This window comes from Miscanthus floridulus, chromosome 3 (assembly GCF_019320115.1).
Source record: "Miscanthus floridulus cultivar M001 chromosome 3, ASM1932011v1, whole genome shotgun sequence".
Lineage (NCBI taxonomy): Eukaryota > Viridiplantae > Streptophyta > Magnoliopsida > Poales > Poaceae > Miscanthus > Miscanthus floridulus.
Genome location: NC_089582.1, coordinates 105,553,563 through 105,572,299, shown reverse-complemented (window position 1 = coordinate 105,572,299; position 18,737 = coordinate 105,553,563). Strand labels below are relative to the sequence as shown.

The 18,737-nt window shown below is 42.9% G+C and overlaps 3 protein-coding genes across 7 annotated transcripts; all 3 read left to right on the top strand.

The window, feature by feature from the left end:
- Positions 1–761: 761 nt before the first annotated feature.
- LOC136542001 (uncharacterized) lies at positions 762–8,290 on the top strand. 5 transcript variants are annotated; one of them, XM_066534223.1, is made up of 11 exons: positions 762–1,633; positions 2,041–2,263; positions 2,347–2,488; positions 2,570–2,767; positions 3,038–3,172; positions 3,428–3,556; positions 4,908–5,311; positions 5,546–5,762; positions 6,553–6,743; positions 6,938–7,244; positions 7,350–8,290. In XM_066534223.1, exons 1-10 carry the CDS (start codon positions 811–813, stop codon positions 7,116–7,118), a joined length of 2,643 nt encoding a protein of 880 aa, XP_066390320.1. In that variant the 5' UTR covers positions 762–810; the 3' UTR covers positions 7,119–7,244; positions 7,350–8,290. The 5 variants fall into 5 exon arrangements, with proteins under 5 accessions (XP_066390320.1, XP_066390322.1, XP_066390321.1 ...); XM_066534225.1 differs by lacking the exon at positions 2,570–2,767 and having other exon boundaries at positions 7,350–8,289; XM_066534224.1 differs by lacking the exon at positions 7,350–8,290 and having other exon boundaries at positions 6,826–6,948.
- A 713-nt stretch (positions 8,291–9,003) lies between these two features.
- LOC136546352 (nuclear pore complex protein NUP58-like) lies at positions 9,004–13,231 on the top strand. The gene is made up of 6 exons (XM_066538329.1): positions 9,004–9,668; positions 10,232–10,343; positions 11,111–11,530; positions 11,767–12,250; positions 12,502–12,542; positions 12,682–13,231. The coding sequence occupies exons 1-6, from the start codon at positions 9,301–9,303 to the stop codon at positions 12,712–12,714; spliced, it is 1,458 nt and encodes a 485-aa protein (XP_066394426.1). The 5' UTR covers positions 9,004–9,300; the 3' UTR covers positions 12,715–13,231.
- A 2,896-nt stretch (positions 13,232–16,127) lies between these two features.
- On the top strand, positions 16,128–18,683 carry LOC136546351 (thylakoidal processing peptidase 1, chloroplastic-like). Its single transcript, XM_066538328.1, has 6 exons — positions 16,128–17,215; positions 17,308–17,376; positions 17,442–17,510; positions 17,627–17,713; positions 18,094–18,161; positions 18,255–18,683. Exons 1-6 carry the CDS (start codon positions 16,400–16,402, stop codon positions 18,370–18,372), a joined length of 1,227 nt encoding a protein of 408 aa, XP_066394425.1. The 5' UTR covers positions 16,128–16,399; the 3' UTR covers positions 18,373–18,683.
- The last annotated feature ends 54 nt before the right edge of the window (positions 18,684–18,737 follow it).

Here is an 18,737-nt window from a genome sequence, read left to right as displayed (position 1 = left end):
ACGATATACTTATTTTGTACTTATAAAATACATTCGTCAATGATTAATCATCACGGCCCAACAGGAGAGCCCAGTCAGTCCAGCAGTCCACTTCGATTCCCAATCCCCCCGAGCCCCTCCGGCCTACTCGGCTAAGGGGCGCTTAAGCCCTCCACTGCTCGACCGATCGCCCAGGCGCCCACCGCCGGACCCTCGGCCTGTTCGATACTGTTGTTGTTGGTTCGTGAAAAAGTACTATCGATTAGTTTACGTAAGAGAAAAATACTATTTTGGTTGAAAATTTACGATCATTTATGATATGGCACAGCGAAATGAACAGGCTGACGCTGCCGTGCCCTACTCCCGTCTCGCGCCCCGACGCCTCCCTCACCCGTGGACCGCCGCCGTCGCATCAGGCAACGCCACCCTCAAGGCCTCACCCGCCGCTATTCTCCTTTCGCGGCCGGCAGTCCGCACACACCAGGTCCCGGCTTCTATCTTGGCCCTTGTTTAGTTGGGCAAAGTTGGCGCCGCCGGATTTACTGCACAACACTGTAGCATACTGTAGGGTTCCGTTTGTATTTGGTAAAAATTGTCTAATCGTTGACTAATTAGACTCAAAACGTTCGTCTCGCAAAGTACAACCAAACTGTGTAATTAGTTTTTGATTTCGTTAACATTTAGTACTCCATACATGTACCACAAGTTTAATGTGATGGAGAATCTTCTTTTTACAAAGTGCCAAAATTTAGATTTTGGGGTAAACTCAACATGGCCTTGTTTCTCTCCGTCCTTCCACAAGCAGATGGTGGCGGACGCACCCGTGCCCCAATGCCAGCATCGGCGCACCGCCACGCCCACGAGTCCATACCGGCATCAATCACTGGTATAAATCTCAGGTACATCGGGTGGGTACCTGAAAATTCAGATACTGCTATCGAATTTTTCGGGTTGCCCGTTACCCGAATGCCCAGGCCTCTCGCCAGTTCACCTCGCTTGAATCCGGCGAACCCCAACAAGCCAAAACCCCACCTAAGACCTCTCCTCCGGGCTCCGGCGTCTGGCTTCCACTGCCCGCCAGGTCGCCACCCCTCCCCGCCGTCAATTCGGGCCACATCAACCATGCGCGGTCGTATGGACCTCCTCCCGCGCCTCCTCCTCCTCCGCCGCCACGTCCACCGCCGCGCCAAACCATCGCCCCCTCCCCCTCCCCCCAACCCGCCGCGCCCGCCGCAGAAGCCCGAGCCCGTCTCCATCCACGGGGAGACGTGGCACGACAGCTATGCTTGGATGGGCGCGCTCTCCGACGCCGCCGCCATGCGCCACATGGACGTCCACATGGAGGCGGAGGAGAAGTACACCGAGGCCTGCCTCGCCGCCTGCGGCGCCGACCGCCTCGCCCGGAAGCTCCAGCTCGAGATGGCCTCCTGCCTTGCCTCGGACTCGTGCACGCCGCCCGTCCGCTGGGGCCCTTGGCTGTACTACCGGCGCGCGGAGGAGGGCAAGCAATACCCCGTGCTCTGCCGCCGCTCCGCCGCGCTCCATAGCGAGTTCGTCTCGTACAGTGACCCCTCCGCAGGTTTCGACTTCACGGCTGGGAAACGCATCGAGCAGAAATTGGTGGACTATAACAAGGAGGCCGAGCGGTTCGGAGGTAACTACTAAAGTTTTACCACAATTCCAGTTTGTTTCGAGGCCTTGGCGCCTTGCCCTGTGGGCTGCTATTTGCCCCAGTTGATGTGTCCTGCAATATTGTTACCAACTCACTATTGTGAATTATGTTCTCGATTCTATGATCTTGCCATCTGGCACTTGATAGTGTAGTATTCTGCGAATATCTGTAAGTTTACACTCTGATTTTCATGTTATAAGAGGATTATGCAAAATATATGATTCCTGTAAAACTTTCTCTAAGTTTTGCATGTATTACATGCCTGCACGTCCAACACGTTGCACTATAGATATGCTGTACGCCCCATACTACGTTTTTGGAGGTAGAAATACATCGTTTGTCTCACTATTGCACCGATTATTAAGTTATATGCAATCATTGATATGTAGGATACTCATATGAGGAGCTGTCTGAAGTATCTCCAGATCACAGGTTTATTGCATACACAATGTATGACAAAGATAAGGACTCCTTCACTTTAATGGTTAGGGACCTAGTAACAGGCACACTTTATGATAAACCCTGTGCTGATCGGGTGTCAAATATTTCATGGGCTATGGATGGGAAAGCATTGGTTTATATTGTTACAAATGAGGAAAGAAGACCATATAGGTCAGTGATTTTTCTTTATAAATCTGCTCATCTATGTTTTTTTTCATTGCACAATAACTGTTTCTTTTTTCTGTTTTGGTTAGGTTGTTTTGCAGCATGATTGGATCCAACAAGGATGACATTCTCATGTTGGAAGAACATGATGAGAATATTTTTCTAAATATCAGACATACGAAGGATTTTCGATATATAACGTTAAATGTCTTTTCAGACACTCACTCAAAGGTACTGTTTATTGTATCCCTTATCTGTGCTCCTATTATTTGATCTTTTGTTTGCTGCTCATGCCTATTTGTTCTTTTCTAGGTGTATTTAATAAATGCTTCTGACCCCCTGTCCCAAATGACGCTTGTATGGGAAGGGGAATCCCAAGTTCATTGCATTGTTGAGCATCATCGTGGACACCTTTTTTTGTTTACAGATGCTGCAAGAGAAGGTGTCCTTGTTGATTCGCATTATGTAATGCAGTCTGTTGTGGAATCTTCTGGGCCAAATAGTTGGAAGGTTCAAATTATTCGTCTCCTATGCTATGTTGATTTTTTCCTGAAACCCTGTTCTCTACATATACAACTGCAGTCCCTTTGTGGCTACTATAAAGAAGCACTTCTCCCAAAAATTATATACTTTTGGCGAATACATACATGACATATGTAATTTAGTAATTAAGCTAGTTAGCACTTGTTATGACTGCTGTATGAATACATTCTGCTAAGAACTATTTCAGATAACTGACTTTGTATATTCTATTTGACTCACACTTGATGTTTGAACCAGAATGTTTTTGTTGAGGAACCTGGTGTCATTCTTGAAGATGTTGATTTTTGTGATACTCACATGGTGCTTACTCTGAGACAAGGCAGAAAACTTAGAATTTGTTCTGTTAATTTGCCTCTAACTGAAGATATCAAAGTAAGTGAATTGTTTATCCTTATCTATGGTTGAACTAAGTTGCAACATTTTACAATTTCATTCTTGATGGTTTCCCACAGCCTTTTCTCTTCTGTACAATTATAACCTTGTAAAGATCTGTTGCTTATTTATTTACTCGCTCCATAATTATTCCACCTATTGGAAATCTGGAAACTGGATATCTTGAAGAACAAAAATCCTGTAAAGGTTTATGCATATACTGTAACCATGATTGTTATTCATTTCACTTCTCAGGTACCTACTCATCTATCAGATTTGCATCCAATTGACCTGCCTCTTCCCGGTGATGTGTGTCAGATTGTATCTGGACCGAATTATGATTATTATTCCTCAACAATGCGTTTCACGATATCCTCACCTGTGGTATTCCTCTGCTCTTTCTTTTATTATTCTCTTCCATTCTTCTATAAGTAACCTTTGTTTTACAGATAAGGGTAGAATTTATTCACTCATACTATTTTTATGTTATTTGTATGAAATAACAATGTCTTTATTTCTGTCATGTAGTTTCTGATGAAGTGCATCCCATTGTTTTGTCATGTTAAATTGTCCTCATTGTTTCCATATCATGAATTATTTTTTCTTTTCTTTTGCTTTGCTATTTCTTGAAGATGATCCATTTACACGAAAGATCCATTTGGGTTAGCCCTTAGTTTACTTGAGTCCTGTTTTCACTTAAGGTGTTTTAGTTCTAAAAGTAGTATTATGGATGGATGATGCAGTTATGGAAGGAGCTATCCTAATGCCGCTTTTTATATTTGGCATTTCTCTACTGTAACTTGTGTTACATTTTACTACCTAAGTCCCAGAAAGGATGCAATTCTAGAATTGTGTGCACTCAAACCCTGTTAAGTTTGACTAAATTTGTATGAAAAGATACTAATATTTATCTTGTTAAATATATATCATAGTATACATAAGTGAAGTCATAAATGTTGGTACTATTTCCTATAAACTTAGTCAAAGTTAAGATAGTTTGACTCAGACCATAGCTAGAATTGCATCCTTTTTGGGACGGATGGAGTACTCACTTCTACCTTGGTCTTGCACATTTTATGTATTTTCCAATTCATATCACCCCTTGCCAGCAACACTTTTGTGTTAATATTTGGAATTTGATGCCATGTCTTCATATGGTGGTGAATTGATAGCAACTCATATGCCTTTGATAATCTATGGGTGCAATTGTGCATTACTACATTAATTTAATATGTCTTTTATCATATTTTAGTGCCGATCATGTCTATATCTTGATTTTTTATTTATGCTTGTTGGTGCCTAAGCTATATGAACAGATGCATTTATTCATGATATTGTTAGTAACTCATATAAACTACATAGAATTTATTCTATGACACCATTGATTGTTATATCCCTCATTTTTTTGTTGCATGCTAGTCAAGAATGTGCTCTATTCTTTTTCTGCTTTCCTAGTTTCATACCTACTAGTGTGTTGTTACCCTAATGGTGATGGAAGCTATAATTCATTTGTAACTAGAATAGCACTCATATTACACTGAAACTACTTCTTACTTCTCTGAATACATCACTTGTGATTTCATAGTGATATCATAATTCATATCCTTACAGCTCGTGTGGACTTTGTTTTTGGATTTTCTCGTTCTTCCCTAGCATATGCTGCAATTATAATGGTTTACATAAATTGATGTTTCCAATGCTTTTCCTTCTTTACAGTAAGCTTATCATATTGCAGATGCCTGATGCTGTTGTTGACTACAACTTGCTGAATGGACAGTGGCAAATAGTCCAACAACAAAACATGCTTCATGAGCGAACAAGAGCACTATATGGAACTTCTTTTGCTGTAAATATGGGCAGGCAATCCCCAGATAAAGCAGATTTTTCAAATGATGATTTTGTTGGTTGTGCTTGGAATGAGCTCTCTGAATACTATGCTTGTGAATACTATGATGTTCCATCAAAAGATGGTGTTTTGGTTCCACTAACTTTAGTATACTCGCGGAAGCATAAGCAAGATGGAAATCCAGGATTACTTCATGGACATGGTGCTTATGGTGAGATTCTGGATAAACGTTGGCGCAGTGAGTTAAAGACTCTACTGGATCGTGGTTGGGTGATTGCATATGCTGATGTTAGGTATGTCTAGCCTACTTTAATTACCTTTATTATTGCTATGAAATGAACTTGGGAAGCTTCATATTAATTTCCGTCATCCGCCTGGAAAAATTTGAGGCATGGCATATAAATATTTAGAAAGAGCTAAAATATTTGTTCATTCATGGTGGCTGTTGCCTTATTAAAATAATTCCAGCCTTAGCCTTTTGAACTCATGTCATGTGGTTATATACTCACTAAAGCATGTGTATTCAGGGGTGGTGGAGGTTATGGAAAGAAGTGGCACCAAGATGGTTCACGTACCAAAAAAATGAATTCTGTATATGATTTTGTTTCTTGTGGAGAGTTTCTTCTTGAAAAGGGTATCATACAAGAAAATAAGCTTGCTGGATGGGGATATAGTGCTGGAGGACTTCTGGTGGCCTCGGCAATTAATTCTCGTCCAGATTTGTTTCGTGCTGCTGTTTTAAAGGTATAAAGCATATAATTAACTATCTACGTGTAGAAGACGAGAATTCGTGTGTGCTATCTATAGACAGTCCTTAATATTAAACTAGACTAACCTAGGGGGAATTAAGTGGCATTTATTAAGAAGAAAATATGCACCCAAATTCGCCTCGATGGGGACTTGAACCTGGGTGGTCTTGGTATACATCCACATCCTTGTCCAACTGAGCTATCGCAGTTTCCTTAGACAGTCCTTAATCAGTAGATGGGGAAAATATTAGCGCTTTGATTAGGATCTGTTCCTGACTTCCCATATGACCAAAATTGCATTGATATTGATTGATAAAAGTAAACCCATCAAGATGCTGAAATGCTGTTCAAGTGAAACTGAGCATACCAAAAGACAGTTTTTTTTTCTTCTCATTTTAGCACAATTTTACTCCATGTTATACAAATTGCCATCTTGGCAACTATGCTGCTGTAAGACTGCATTGGCACTTGCAGTGCCCTTTTGTAGCTGATTTTGTGGTCAAAGCTGCAGTTCCAAGCAAAGCTGTATCATTAGGGCTTTATACCCTAATAGATTTTTAAGCTTCATCTATGTTCGTTATTTGTCATCAAAGTTTTGGATAAAAGAAATTAATGATCATTTCTAGTAGCAGGTTGGGAACTTCGCTCTTGGATTCCTCTTCGAGATTGGAATTCCCATATAGTCATGTTTTCTTCTCTGTAATCTTGAAGATACGCTGTTATCAACTCTTTTCTTTTGTTTCTGCTGATGTTCCATTACCCCAGTTTCCATTTTCTCCCTGCAGGTCCCTTTCTTGGATGTTTGCAACACCCTTCTCCATCCTATTCTACCTCTTACAGCCATTGATTATGAAGAGTTTGGGTTTCCCGTGGATCATGAGGAATTCCTTGCAATCAGGAAATATTCTCCTTATGATAACATCCAGAAGGATGTTCCTTACCCAGCTGTGTTTGTGACATCATCATTCAATACAAGGTATGCATTACCTGGATACTCGGTTGCTGCTTTCTAGTCCCCTTAACCACCTTCCAGCTTTGTAATCTTTGTTCCTTACCAGATTGGCAGAGATGTGCGCGCTAATTCTTGCTTCCATACATTCCATTTGCACTTAATTCAACTTTTTGTCAAATGCTTGAATTCAACAATTTGTTGCATTTGACAAATGCTAGGTTTGGTGTATGGGAGGCAGCTAAATGGGTTGCAAAAGTCCGTGAATTTACTCAATATGATCCAGAAAGGCCGGTAATTCTCAACTTGACAACAGATGTTGTAGAGGAGAGCAAGTATTTGCAGACCAAGGAATTAGCATTGGAGACTGCTTTCCTCATTAAAATGGTTTGCAATGTGTGAACAACATGTGTCTTATCATTCTGAATCAAACCCTGTTGGTCAAAGATGGGAAGCTCAGGCAAACGCTTTCAGTCCTCTCCATCCTAGGCACCTAAGCTATTAATCGATTAATTGGAGCTTTGTGAGGTATCACACTTATTACCAATCACATTTTTACTGATATCAATAACTTATGCAGCAAATTCCAATCACAGATTATGTGTAGCTACACCTGATTTATTTTCTTATCAGCTTTTGCAGAATTCATGAAGAAATAGTATGTCCATATTTCCTAAATCATGAGGTATTTCCATACGTGCCATCTATCTCCAGATGGCATGGTCTTCTGTCACAACTTACAATGGGTGGCTAGTGCCTAGTGGTATTATGCTCATTCGTGAGTGAATCCAGATATCTGTCATCTCAGGGACATGCTGACTGTTGAACAAGTCCACAAACATACGATTATAGAGCCTCTACATTACCCTGCAATGAAATGTTGATATCCTCCATGATGGTAAAAGTTACCTATGTATGTTGGAAGCATCCAACTCATGGTTATCTTCAGTATTTCAACCATGGGAGTTGACATCAAATGTCAGACGACTAGTTGTGGCAATGGAATATGGCGTAGCTATACTGATTCAACTTAATAGTATCCGAGGATGCACTGTGCTAGATTCAGAACACAACACAAAGCCAGCTTATTGTTACAATGGAAGGGGTCATCAGTTGTAGGAGCATCTGATTCTGACTGATGTTTTGTCAGTATGGGGAACTCTAGAAACGATAAGGTTGCAAATATACTGCAGTCCTGTAAGCACTATATATTTGAAGATTCGGTTGGAAAAAATATTCATCCTATGCAAGTGAATCTATGGTACAAATACGTTGCACATTGCTCCATGTATTGATTCTCATGCCTTTTTTTGCAAATTGAGGTTGACACGTTCCTAGTGCACTGTTCAGAACAGGATTTGAACATGTGGAGTTGTCATTTGAATCCCATATTACCTCCTTTCTTTATATGCTGGCTTGCACCGGATTTGTAGCATCATTGTGACATGACGTCTATTTTTTTTTGGTGAAAGAAGAATTATATTAGATAATAGCTGGGTACATAACATGTTACAAACACTGGATTACATAAATATTCAGAAAACTGATTTCATCTAAATTATACCCACGCTATGAGTAACTCCAGATCTTAAAACCAAACATGTACGACGCTTTGCAGTAAACGATCGTGGATTATTTACTGCTGGTTGGTTTGGTGTGAGAGAAACATACTGTTTCAGCTTATAATCCACGATCGTATACGAGCAAGCGAGCAGGCTGTTGTCTTCTTGGTCTTGGCAGGTTTGCTGCCAGCATTTTCTCTCATTCTTCAACCACCGTCAAAAAGGTTTGCCGTCGATCCAACGTGAGGCTCCCAAAGGAGATGGAATTGGAACCGAACTGATGAACAGTCTTACGCCGGCCGGGACTCGGAGTCCGAAACTGTTCATATTTCGACCAATCCGGGCATCTCAAGGCCAAAAACAATTAAGCGAGCGGAAAGAGAGTCATAACTTCTCTCTTTTGAAGGAGAAAGAATATCTATCTGTCCTGATGATCGGAAGGGAGAATATATAATAGCAAAAAGTTACAAATTGAAGAGGAGATTTAACAATTTCTTATTTTTATTTAAGAAGTTGTTTTACTAAGTTTGTTGAAGTTTTTTTTTTCTTTTTGCTACAAAACTCACAGTTAGATTTGCAAGTTCTTTGGAGGTGCTCTTACCAGCACCGCGCATGCGCACAGGTAAGCGTGTTCATTTTGGCTTATTCACTTTATCTCACTTATAATCTACAATTTAAATAATATTTTTCTCGAACATTAAATTAGTCCCTTCGGTCCACCGTGACTTGTAAGCCAATTCACCCGAAATCAACAGGCCAACAACAAAGCCTCCAAGTGGGGTAGGCTATCAGGACAGTCGCCTTTCCAAAAAGCTGAAGACTCCACGCCCACCGTTTGCTCCTGCCGTCCTGCGAGTCTTCTCTTCTCCACTACTAGGGGCAAAGGCGTCAGCTTCCCACTCCAGTCCTTCCGGTTTTCTAGGGTTTAAAGAGCCCTCCGAGCCCGCCGTGCGCCGGCCCAGCCAGAGTCCACTACATTCCGCCATCGCCGGAGGCCGACCCCTCCATCTCCGCGCGCGGCAATGGCATTCTCCTTCGCCTCGCCGCCGGCTTCGAACCCCTTCCAGACGCCGGCGGCGTCGAATCCCTTCCAGACGCCAGCTGCGTCCAACCCCTTCCAGACGCTGGCGGCGCCGAATCCGTTTCAGACACCAGCTCCGGCCACCTCGCAGGCGCCGTCCCTATCGCCCTCGCCGTTCCAGTTCAGCTTCCAGCAGCAGCAGCCGCAGCCACAGCAGCAGGTGGCGCCGGCGGCGCAACCTCAGCAGCCGCAGCCGCAGCCGCAGCTGCAGAAGCTGACGCTGTACACGATGGATATGAAACCCGCGGGGTACAACACCAAGTGGGAGGAGCTGCACGCCGAGTCGCAGAAGGCTTTGCTCCAGATCGAGTAGGGTTCTTCCTCTAAATGTTTACTTTTCCTTTTTCTTGTTTTCTTGCAAAGGAGCGCGGTTATTGCTTAGATGGTACTCATTGTCGATTTACACCCACAACTAGAATGGTTCCACCCAATTAGCAAAAGTACATGATTACTAGGCCAGATTGGTGGAACATCTCTGATTCTTTGCGGTGAAATGAGTGTGTAATTTAAATTAAAGGTATTGGGGGATGGCGTATTTAAACTGTTCTCTTCCTGTATGGCTGTATGGGGCTAACTGTTTTTTTTATTTGCGTCTGCTGTCATGATCCACTGTTGTAAAGTTTTGGTTTTTGGGCGGAATGATACATCTTTTGTCCTCCATGGTCAGATTTTCTATTGGGGTGGGCTTCTGTTGTGTTTGATGTTCTTGTGGCAATCCTAGGAGTCTTTTAGCCTCCTATGGTTAAGGGAGTGCACTTTGTCTCCAATTTTGGTAACCTGTTGCATCCATTGGGTTTATGCATTTGATGTTTCAATTATTATCAACTATAAGTTGTTTCCCTGATGTTTTTCCCCTAACTGTGATTTTGCAGGGACAAGATACGGGACTACAGAGACGAGAGTGAGAGGTTGGATCAGTGCAGTCGCCTTTATGACTCAATCTCGAATGTCAATTTTGAGCTTGATGCGAGTCGCATTGCTCAGGTTAGGATCTTCACTTTCCCTAGATTTTCTTAGCTTTTAGTGCATGATTGATTGTTTCTGTCATGCTCCACAACCTGGAGATCACTGTTGTCTTAGCTGATAGCTTGACACATGATTTTGCTAGTACACATTCTGAAAGAGTATGAAATATTTTTTCTAGAATTTGTTATATCGTTGCGACAGACAAGAGTCACTTGTAGACCCTTTAATCATTTTAAGATCCATGAGTTAAGTGACCTGTACCTTAATATAGCGTCCCCTGACCTCCGGCAATTGCAGACTTTGGAACCCCCTTCCTTTTCTTTATTGGGTGAATTTTGAAAAGATTAAACCTTTTCCACTTTCCACAAATATTTGATCTATCATATGAGTATATTAGATATAAGCTTGTCCCTAATGGTTTAGTCATGTCCTGAACAAGAACAACTTATGTTGCAACTGAAACTGAACTTACGCTAGTAAGAATAGAAGCTTCACAGTTTGACTATGACACATTGACACTTTTCCCCTGATAATGCAGTTATAAATCTAATAAGATCATCATGGGTTATTTAGTGCAAACTTCCATCTAACTTGAATGTTAACATGCCATTCGGCGAAAAATGACTTGCTGTGGAAAATAATGTTGGTTGGTAGCTGGGAATTGATGTACCAATGCTGAATATTTTCTTTTGTATACAATTGTAGTGCCATAGTGGTAGGCTGGTCGGTGTCTGGTCTAGCAGGATATTGGATCCATTAGTAATATTCGTTGTCTGCTCTAGCAGGAACTTGGTGGGACCACCACTGTAATGGAGAGAGAGAAGGCTTCCATTCAAGAGTTGATGACTGTTGTCAATGAAATGATGTGGAACACAGAATTTGCTATTAGGTCATATCTGATGTTGAGGCCAAGATTCACCCGTCCAGGTGCTGGAGTTGCAAATGGTGGTTCTTCAAATCCTTCTGGTGCTCCACCCAATCAGCCAGTGGTAGATTTCTACAGTGGAGTCCCAAAGCGTCCTTCCATTTTTATGCAGCGCACTGTCAACAGGTTTGAGTGCTATCTTGCGGAGTGTTGCAAGTGGATCGGTGAGCTAGAGCAGCTGGTTCAAATGGAAACAAATAAAAGATCATCAGATTCTCTAGAATCTCTTCCAAAAGTTATGTCAAATGTGCATGATTACTTCATCTATGTTGCTTCTAAGGTAAGCTTACTAAAAAGAGGTTATATAAACAAATGAATTCAGGATAATTTTTCCCTGAAATATACTTTGATGATGTGCCAATGTCTAACTGAGTCAAATATAAACTCTAAACTGATTGAGCATTTAGAAATTGCAACATGCTGTGAACAAAACAAGAAGCCATTATTTAGTTATCGTTTACTAAGCTTAGCGTCACCTTCATACTAAGGGGTTTCCTTATCTTTGCTCTTTTTCAGGTGGAAAATCTTCATCAATATGTTGAATCAATGAAAACTGAATATCTTAATGAACAACGCCGCATCGGTAATGGGAGCGATCCATTTCTGGAGGCAAACAGACGAGAAGCAGCTAAACAAGAAGCAGCTGCGAGAAGGGTCCATCCAACACTGCATTTACCTACCCCTGCGCAGCCCATGGCACAAATCGCTGCACCAGCTACAAGCCAACCGCAGCAATCTTCCTTTCCATCTGCTGCGACTTTCTCAAGTGCCTTGTCAACTTTTAGCACTCCGGCTCCTGCTCCATCCTCATCTAGTCTCTTTGCAACTCTAACAACTCCAGCTCCATCAGGCAACCTTTTTGGTGCATCTGGATCGGCTCATTTGACCACACCATTTGGGACAGCCTCCACTCCTACATTAACATCAACACCAGCTCCTGGATTTGGGACTAGCGCTACATCTTTGGGTGGAACATCTCTATTTTCTACACCATTTGGAGGTACAGATACTTGCTCAATCAACATTATGTGCTGCAAGCTGTACGGTAGAAATTTGCATGCTATTTTAGTATTTTACTTATAAAACAACTTGGAGCCGCATGTACTTACTTACTGATATAGATTAACCGTATTAGCACTGTTTTTCTTTCCTGCATGTTGCTTGTCTATCCTGAGTTCAGTGCTTTCATTATAAAGGACTATTCAAGATTAGGACAAATTGCACTTCATGACACATCTATGTATTTTTCAGGTGGAGCTACCGCTTCAGGTTCCAGCTTTGGTGGTGCATCGGTGAGTAAAATTGACATCAGTTTATGTGGCATGTTTTTAGTTGGTTCTGCGTATTGCTAAGCTTCCCTTTTCACCTTACCATGTTTACCCATTGAATCCCTTTTCACCTTACCATGTTTACCCATTTTCAATGGTGCAGAAAGGAAGGTCGAAGCCCCGGAGTCGACGCTAGATGTAAATGAACCAATGTGAAATGTGGATGCTATTGGTTCTCTTGACTGTTCCCTTTTCCTCCATCTTATGCAAAATTTGTAACTAATTCTCCCCAGCAATTCTAGTGGAGTTTTAAGTAACTTAACTTGTTTAACTGTTTTATCAGATACTATCGTACTAGTTGTCATGAAGTTCTAATCCCCGTGTCCCTTGATAATCTTGCCTGAATACTGAGTGTTGAACTGCAACCTTAAGATGTTGTATGGACCTGTTTGGCTGTTTGGATGAGCTAGAGCCTGTTAAAAGTTGCCCTGTCGCTTCTGGATTGTTAAAGCTGGTCCCTTTTAGATCAGCTAGACCTTAGCTTTTAACTGGTACAAGCTAAGGTAGCTTGTGTATTGTAAATGCTAGAGCAGAAGCAGAGTCTGTTGAATGTGGGATTGTTAAAAGCTGGGTAATAAAGGCTGTAATCTTCTACTAGGATTCACATTGACATCCTGCAATTTGATGTCTCCATGCTAGAGCCTAGAGCATAATTTTGAGGCATTCACGCATATTTCATGTTTCTTGTGACCGACATTTTTTTGAAAGCAATTCTTGTAACCTACATATAGAACTACCTAGTAGAGTACATAGTACTAATTATGGAGCATTTTTTATTGGACTGTTGAGTGGTGAGAGAGAGAAAAATACAAAATCCACAGTAATTGTTGATGGAAAGTTAGACTGGCTTCAATTCTGAAAACTTGTACTCTAAGATCAGAGTTGTAGCAAAGCATGAATTCAAGTACCATGTTATGCATTGCAGCTGGGTCAGGTTGGTTCCGGTCCTAGAATTTGCTGCTTCGATTGTGACATGATCTAGGCATGCTTGTGCTTATACATATACGGAGTACATCCATCTCCAAGTGCGCGTCGTGCCGCTTCTGGGTGTGCGGTCACATAGGACTGAACAAATCTAGATAGAGTTGCAATCAAAAAAATCTAGATAGAGTTGAATATGACGGCTAGAATTTCAGTTCTTTTTTGAACACGAATGTTAGCAGTTCGTTCCTTGTAGTAAGTTCTAGACAATTTCATCCGGGTACCAATCTCACTGCACTTATTTGATCGTCATTCCTTTTGTTTAGGTTGCTTCATGCTGTCACCCATAGCACTGGAGCTCAGCAAGTATAGCACGTTTCTATTCGTCATCGGATTGCGATGCTTCCTGGCTCCTTCCTTGCTTCTTTGTCGTTGTATCAGAGAGGTCCAGCATGTTATCCTTTTTCTGTTATATATATATATATATATATATATATATGGTGCATTTTATATACTCCTAGGAATAGGTACTCCGTACTCCCATAATCAATAAATCATGTTGCATATATGATATATGTACATATATCAGTTTGAATATATTGACATACTAATATTAAGATACTCTAGATCTTTACTATGTAAATTTTTTTAAAAGAGCACATATTTTTAAATATATTATATAATACTATGATAGTAGTATATAAAATAAGTATAACCATATACTCTAAGTATACATATATACTTGTCATACATAGTACCCTAGATGGTCTAGTATGATGATATACTTCATCTACATATACTTCGTCGGTTCATATACGCCCTAAATTTAGAGATATACACATAAGAGTAACTACTCCCTGGAAGTAGAAAATAATTTCCATATATATATATATATATAATTGGGGCTTGGAAAGCGTAAGTGCTTACGACATGTCATACATCATTTGCCGAAAAATCATCGACTCCTTCGGTTTTTATATGGAGTCAATTACTTAGCGGTTGACATTTTGCCGAAGCAAATCGTGGCTGGTAGTTGTTAGCAACCGCCGGAATCGGGAAGTCCAAGTGTAGACGTTAATGGGGCCCACATGCCAGTGTGCACAAGCTTTTTAGTGGCTGAGCCCAGTTAGTTGAATGTTTCTAGAGTTGACCTCAGTTATTTTACTGCAATGAACATTTCTTCCTGTCAATTGTTTTTTTTACTTTGATACTACTACACATTACTACGTTTTACTGTCTCTGATTTCCAGGGGATATTGCTTATCTGAAATGAGTTATCCTGCATCGTTTCCTGATCTGAATCTTCGGACAAAAAGTTGTTTATCTAGGAAAAAAAAGAGTATTGACTAGGTTCCCAGTTGTCCAGTGATGATTCTGGGTTATGTGAATGCACGGCTCTCTGTTTCCTCATCCAGATCTTTGACTTGGTTGCTTGTCTTCAAATGACACTCTGAGCCACGCTCCATCCGAAGTTCTCTCCGCGAGGATTTGATTAGCGCTGTGGGCCCGTCGCTTCGTCACTGGCTATTGACGTGTCTGATACTGTGATACAGCTAGGACAGTGGAAGCTGCAACGAAGCAACGTTCGGGCTACTGATGAACACTGAACAGAGTCGTTTTCGTGGCTCGGTGCTGCGCGCTCGTGAGGACCTCTGTTTTGGCTGCGCTTGCTTTTGAGCTCGGAGGGTTGTGGATTAGTCTAGTTTTTTCGCAGCCTAATCTCGCTTTTTCACGCCAGCGACGGTGCTGTTTACCTAACGACTGGTGGGCTGTGTTCGTTGGCCGTTTGTCAGTCACTCGGTCGAGAATTCAAATTCAATAATCCGTCACAAAGGTGTATCAAATACTGTGGTGGAATATATGCTCACTTTTTCACTTATCTTTAGGAATGTATTATGTGAATTAAACCTAAACATAAATAACATTACCTTGAGGTACGCAGGATTAAAATTTTATACTTCGGCGATGGATATGTTTTTGCTAACACAAGGTTGACCCCTCTACGCGTAATGAAATGCGCCGGTGCGAGGCCCTCCCCACGTCCCACGGCGAATAGAAGTCTGCCGCGTGCGTAGTGCGATCAATATACAGCTTATTCGTTTCGGCTGGATTGACTTATAAGTCATGGCTGGCTAATTTGGTGTGATCCAAGACTTATAAGCCGAATACAGACCGTTGAACAGGCTGATAGTTTGAACATGAGAGTTTGTCTCAAAATTAAGTGGATTCTTTTAACCATTCTTGGTTCTCACAATACTCTTCATGCCCCGTTCGTAATCTGGACTCACCCTCTATGAGTTAGTTTAGCTCGTGTCTAACAATGGTATAGAGTTTGGTTTTAAGATGTGTTGCAATAGATGGCGTGATAGTTGATGGAATCGCAAATCATTGAGGTATCACGCAACGAACCTGCATGTTTGCTTGTAGTTACTTAAAGCAAATTCAAACGTTGAATTTGGTCAGATTTCACGTCAATTTCCGTATTGTACCCCAAAATTCGTGAGTAAAACTATCACACAATTTTGCAGAAAAAAAAACATAAAAGATCTCCAAAATCCCGGGGGGTGGGGTGGGGGGAGTTCCATTCCTCCACGTTCTTTCTCAGAAAAGTCGTCCACGCGTCTATAATAAAGCACACCCATCTCTTCGAACTCCGCTTCTCTCCCCCAATTCGCCTTCACCTCGCCGCTTCCTCCATTGACCGCCACCGTTGACGTCGTCTTCCGGCGAGGAGCTCGCCGGAAGACCTCATCTCGACTTCCCGGACGCAACCCCACACTCTGCAACCCTCCGGAATGTCCGCCTGCTTCTAACTCGCCCGCGCCCCACTCCCCGCTTGCTTCCTCGACAGCCCAATCCGCCTCTTCTCGCTCTCGCTACGGCTCCTCTGCCTGTTCGCCATGGCGATCCGCATCACTGTCTCCTACTCCGGCTATGTGGCGCAGAACCTCGCCGCCTCGCTTGGCCACCGCTTCTCCTCGGCCTCGGCCTCCGCCTCGGGCAGCCGCCTCCTCCACGACGGCGCCTGGCGCCCCTTCTGCATCTTCACCTCCACCCGCCAGCCCGAGCAGCACCGCAACAGCGGCAGCGGCAGCGACCGCCATGACGGAGGCGACCACAACCACCCGAAGCCCCAGGCCATCGCCGCCGGGGCTCACTCGTTGCTGCTCACGCGTGCGTGCTTATCGTCCAAGTCGCCGCCGCCGTCTCTTGCCGTGGGGCTGCTCTCGGTGCTCGTGCAGAGGACGGGACCGACGCCTGGGACCACCGGATCCGCGGCTTCTCTTTCAGGCTCGTCGCCGATTTCGCTCGGTTTCAACCCCACGTCCTTCCTCCCGTTCTTGCAGACAGCGAAGTGGCTCCCGTGCAGCGACCTTGCCACCACCTCGTCGTCTTCGGCACCCTCTTCCCCTCCCCAATCGCTGGCACCTTCGGCTCCCCCCAGGAAGGCGTTGATTGGTGGTGCTAGTGGTACTGTTACTGCTGGTGCGTCTGGTTCTGCCGGAATTGCGACGAGCAGTGGTGCTGGTGCAGCGATGAGCAGGAGCAACTGGCTGTCGAGGTGGGTGAGCTCCTGCTCCGATGACGCCAAGACGGCGTTTGCAGCTGTGACCGTGCCAATTCTCTACGGCTCGTCCCTGGCCGAGCCCAAGTCCATCCCGTCCAAGTCCATGTACCCGACCTTCGATATCGGTGATCGGATTCTTGCAGAGAAGGTAGAGCTTTGTCTGACGAACATTTTGGTTTTTAGAGATGTACCATGCCATTTTTATGTTTCTTAATGATTTGGTGGTGTTGTGATCTGCAGGTCTCATACATATTCCGGGACCCGGAAATTTCGGACATTGTGATCTTCCGGGCTCCCCCAGGACTTCAGGTGCTATTTCCTGCCTCCCTGGATTGTTTTTCTCATGATGTCTGAATTGGACGTTTTCATTGCAGGCTTATGGCTACAGCTCAGGTGATGTGTTCATCAAGAGAGTTGTGGCCAAGGGAGGAGACCACGTCGAAGTAAGCTTTTATTCCAATGGTAGCGCAGCCTTCCTTTTGTTTCGTGTCATTATGCTGCGAACAGCTCGATTCTTTTTACTTGAGTTGTAACTCTGATAATCTTGGCTCTTTAACAGGTGCGTGATGGCAAGCTGTTTGTTAATGGAGTAGTTCAGGATGAGGATTATGTGCTGGAGCCACACAACTACGAGCTGGAACTGGTGGTATGATATATGCTCTATAGCACTAGGAACTGTGTTTTTTGTAGTGTGATTCTGCTTTCATATATTGTTCTTTTTTACTTAGGTTAGAGACATTAGACATATTTTCGTTGAAATGCTTGCCTTTGCTGGCCTAAGTAACTGACATGCTAAACTCAAATTTCTAGATTGTGCGATAAAGAAGTATCAGTTGTTGCATTTCCACTATTTGACTGGTACTTGAATTATCGAATGCTTGATAGCCACATAGAATCTCATGTAGTTCCTATTCCCATAGCCATACTGCTTAGCATTCTTGCATTTCTGTAAGCATGATGGTTCATCGCTTGGTACCTGGGTGGCTGGGTCCTAACGCATTTCATATTTGTCGATTTTTGCTGCAGCTTGTACCAGAAGGTTATGTGTTTGTGCTGGGAGACAACCGCAACAACAGCTTTGATTCCCATAACTGGTACGTTGCAAACTACTAAAACTCGATCTGTTACACTAGAATTGCACTTGATACACATATGCCTGAACTGTATCGAATGTCTTGCCATTTCAGGGGCCCACTTCCAGTGAGGAATATTGTCGGGAGATCTATTCTTCGGTATTGGCCGCCATCCAAGATTAATGATACAATTTATGAGCCTGATGCAACCCGCCTCGCGGTGCCGTCCTGATAGTAGTCGCTCCAGTGATGCTGGATAGCCCGTGTGTACAATAACCTTATATTTTGTGGAGCTTCATTGATGAGCTGAGCTCCAGTTCCAATTCTCTCAGAATATTTGTTTCCTGAGCGTTGCCTGTAAATTCCTTTTGGCTGACCGATTTGTTTTCCCTGCCGGTTGGCAGATGATTGTTCGTTCAAAGCACGGAATAGTGCAGTATCTTGCATTTTGCAAGCTAATTAAACCGGTTCCTCTGTAAGTCTATATAACTCTATATATATAGAGCAGTTGCTGAATGAACATTCGAATTCAGCGTTCTTGCACTCGAGCTTGATATCGTTGTGAGCTTCTGTCTTCCGATGCTGTAAGAGCACTCA

Coding starts and splice junctions, on each gene's coding strand:
- LOC136542001 (XM_066534223.1), top strand. CDS start 811: ATGCCAGCATCGGCGCACCGCCACGCCCACGAGTCCATACCGGCATCA. Junction 2,768..3,037: donor CTGGGCCAAATAGTTGGAAG/GTTCAAATTATT, acceptor TGTTTGAACCAG/AATGTTTTTGTTGAGGAACC. Junction 3,557..4,907: donor TCACGATATCCTCACCTGTG/GTATTCCTCTGC, acceptor ATCATATTGCAG/ATGCCTGATGCTGTTGTTGA.
- LOC136546351 (XM_066538328.1), top strand. CDS start 16,400: ATGGCGATCCGCATCACTGTCTCCTACTCCGGCTATGTGGCGCAGAAC. Junction 17,216..17,307: donor ATCGGATTCTTGCAGAGAAG/GTAGAGCTTTGT, acceptor TGTGATCTGCAG/GTCTCATACATATTCCGGGA. Junction 17,511..17,626: donor AGGGAGGAGACCACGTCGAA/GTAAGCTTTTAT, acceptor GCTCTTTAACAG/GTGCGTGATGGCAAGCTGTT.
- LOC136546352 (XM_066538329.1), top strand. CDS start 9,301: ATGGCATTCTCCTTCGCCTCGCCGCCGGCTTCGAACCCCTTCCAGACG. Junction 9,669..10,231: donor AAGGCTTTGCTCCAGATCGA/GTAGGGTTCTTC, acceptor GTGATTTTGCAG/GGACAAGATACGGGACTACA. Junction 12,543..12,681: donor CCAGCTTTGGTGGTGCATCG/GTGAGTAAAATT, acceptor TCAATGGTGCAG/AAAGGAAGGTCGAAGCCCCG.